General features: G+C 60.0%; 1 protein-coding gene across 1 annotated transcript; it reads left to right on the top strand.

Annotated features, from left to right (window-relative positions):
- Positions 1-555: 555 nt before the first annotated feature.
- On the top strand, positions 556-2,361 carry BXZ73DRAFT_94630 (Six-hairpin glycosidase; the record flags this gene model as incomplete). Its single annotated transcript, XM_048026727.1, has 8 exons — positions 556-701; positions 755-892; positions 960-1,030; positions 1,093-1,252; positions 1,310-1,506; positions 1,563-1,702; positions 1,761-2,026; positions 2,277-2,361. The coding sequence occupies 8 exons, from the start codon at positions 556-558 to the stop codon at positions 2,359-2,361; spliced, it is 1,203 nt and encodes a 400-aa protein (XP_047870601.1).
- Between the last annotated feature and the right edge of the window lie 279 nt (positions 2,362-2,640).

The raw sequence follows: 2,640 nt of genomic DNA, 5'->3' as shown, positions 1-2,640 counted from the left end.
TGCAGCGCACCAACGGGCGACGAGAGTGCTAAATATGCTCGCGTCGAGTCGCGCGGGCCATGACATGAAACTGGGAGGCGGAATCGCAAGCGAGAGACTGTGATGGCCAGGCACCTAGGCCTGACGGGAAAGAAACGTGGTCTGGAACGCCGCCATCACCAAGCGCACCGGGCCGTCGCACATGTCGACCGCTCCATCTAAGACTATTCTCAGCAACATCATCTTTCGCGGCGTCCTCCGCTTGAGGCTTGAGCATCTTCCATCTCGCCCACGGCCCACGTCCATTCCAACCTGCAGCGCGGACGAAGCCCGGGGACACACGGTACAACAAGGTGCCTGACATGTGTCGCCGCTTTTCGCGCGCAAAACGGCCCCGCGGTCAACCCGCGGCCGTGCTTCTGCTTCCTCTGGGCGTTGCTCGGGTCGAGGCGCCGTCTCAGTGCGGGGCAACAGAGGGCAACAGTCGCCGTGATATAAAGCCCCGGCCACAGATAGTCGGTGCCTGCTCCCCCTCACTTTCACCCTCCTCCCCGTCGCCTGCGCGCAGCCTGCAGCATGGTCTACGGCCTCGTTGCTCTCTTTCCCTTGCTGCTCGCCGCGTGGCCTGGCGCCGTCTCAGCTGCGACCACAGCCCAGACCGGACTGGACGACGCGATGATCGCCAAAGTGAAAGCTAACCTTCGACAAATCGCCACACACAGGTGAACATTGCCACAGTCCAATACGCAATTCGCGAACTTACCTGTGTTTTCAGCTGGGAGATAGGCGCCGAGCTCGAGGCGTTGACTGAGCTCGAATGGCCGACTTTGGCGGTATTCGAAGGGAGCCTGCCTCCGCCGAGCCAGCTCGTCGCTTCCGACAACGCGACAGACGTGATATCCATCGCAACTCAGTAAGACTCCCTCGCACCTCGGTTCCGAGCCGGAGAGATAAGCATCTGTGTCCTGACCGCTCCCCAGGGTTGTTAGGAACATTACCGACCCCTCCGGCCCGCTCATTGACGGTGACGGCGCTGTTGGCGACCCGGCCAGTGCGTTTTGGGATCCGCTCAACGTGATACATCTGATCCTTATTTTACTCCTCCCATGCTAGGCATCGGACAGGCTGTGCTCTTGGCAAACTGGACGCGCACAAACCACAGCGACCTTTCTCTTTCCTACGCTGCCACGAACCAGCTCAACTACCTTCTCGAGGATGCTCCGCGGTCTCAGCAAGGTGCAATCTCCCAGCGTGCAGATCAGGTGCAGCTATGGTAAGAACTTAAGCTCAAAATGTCAATTGTCTTTTCAACGTTAACCGTGCTTCGTAGGGCGGATTTCGTCTACATGGCGCCCCCGTTCATAGCCTACTACGGCGGTATGCAGGGAGGTGACGAGGGTCTCAGCCTGCTCAAAGAAGCCTACACTCAATGTGCGCTCTACCGCGAGCACCTCAACAACGATGGCAGTGGTCTCTGGAAACACATCGTCTGGGGGTCCGGCACTGACCTCAACCACTGGGGTACTGGTGCGCTGCCCACATCCTTTCGGTTTTTGTCTAGGGCGCTAATCTTTCCGACGCAGGGAATGGCTGGGGTGCCGCAGGCATGCTCCGTGTTCTCCGGACTATTCAGCGCTCCGAGCATGCCAAGACTCTCGCTAGTGAAACAGAAGATCTCACGACGTGGGTTGACGAGATCCTAACGGCGGTCTGGAAGTTCCAAGTGAGCAATCAATCGTAGTCGGCTAACATGCTTGAAGGCTCATCTTCGCACTTCATAGCACTCGAACGGCACCCTCTTCAACTATATTGACCAAGAAGCGACCACTACTTTCGCTGACACCGCCAGCACAGCCCTCCTCGCCGCTTCCTCCTACCGCTACGCCACGCTCACCGGTAAATTCGACCACATCGCCGCCGCGTCCAAGGCCTTCGACCTCATCAAGGCCAGCCTTACTGACGACGGCTGGCTACTCGGCACGACCGACCCGCTCACCTTCAGCGCACCCTCGAAGGCCGGCACCTTCAGCCCGAAGGCCAGGCATTCGTCCTCCTCCTCCAAGCTGCGTGGCGCGACTTCAACGCCGCGCCGATCACGCAGGTTCGCTGCTCGCTCATGGCGATCCCAGGCATCTCGACGTCCGGTTGCTAGTCCCCCCACCGCTACCACCATCCCTCGCTTTCCTCTGTGCCAAACGCACGCCTCGGCCCCAGCCCCTTCCTCACCTCTACATCTGCGCCACTCACCCGATCCGCCCGCCCGCCTCACACTCTCTACCCTCCTGTTCGACTCGAAGTTCTCCTGTCATCGCGTGCGCCCTCCGCACGCCTGTACTTGTAGCACCGGGTTCCACCGCTGTACTCCGCTTGCCTCCCACATAGATCTTCCGTGCGCGCACGGTGTGCCAGTCCAGAACCCGCGTCCGCCTCTTGTCCGTATTTATCACGCTGGACCACCAGATCTTCGCCTTCTCAGCCTCCCTTCTTCTCCCAGCCCCAAGAGGTCCCCGCCGCAAAGAGTCCGGCGTCTTTTGCTTGTGGGGCCAGAATCCCCACACCCGATACCCTGCCTCGCCTCGTGCAGGCGACATCCCCCTCCCTATCAAAAACACTGTCCTTTCTCCCCACCCTCGCCTCCGTACATCACGCACCCCATAATTG

The sequence above is a fragment of the Epithele typhae genome, assembly GCF_022376455.1.
Source record: "Epithele typhae strain CBS 203.58 chromosome Unknown BXZ73scaffold_406, whole genome shotgun sequence".
Taxonomy (NCBI): Eukaryota; Fungi; Basidiomycota; class Agaricomycetes; order Polyporales; family Epitheliaceae; genus Epithele; species Epithele typhae.
This window is presented reverse-complemented; position numbering and strand designations above follow the sequence as displayed.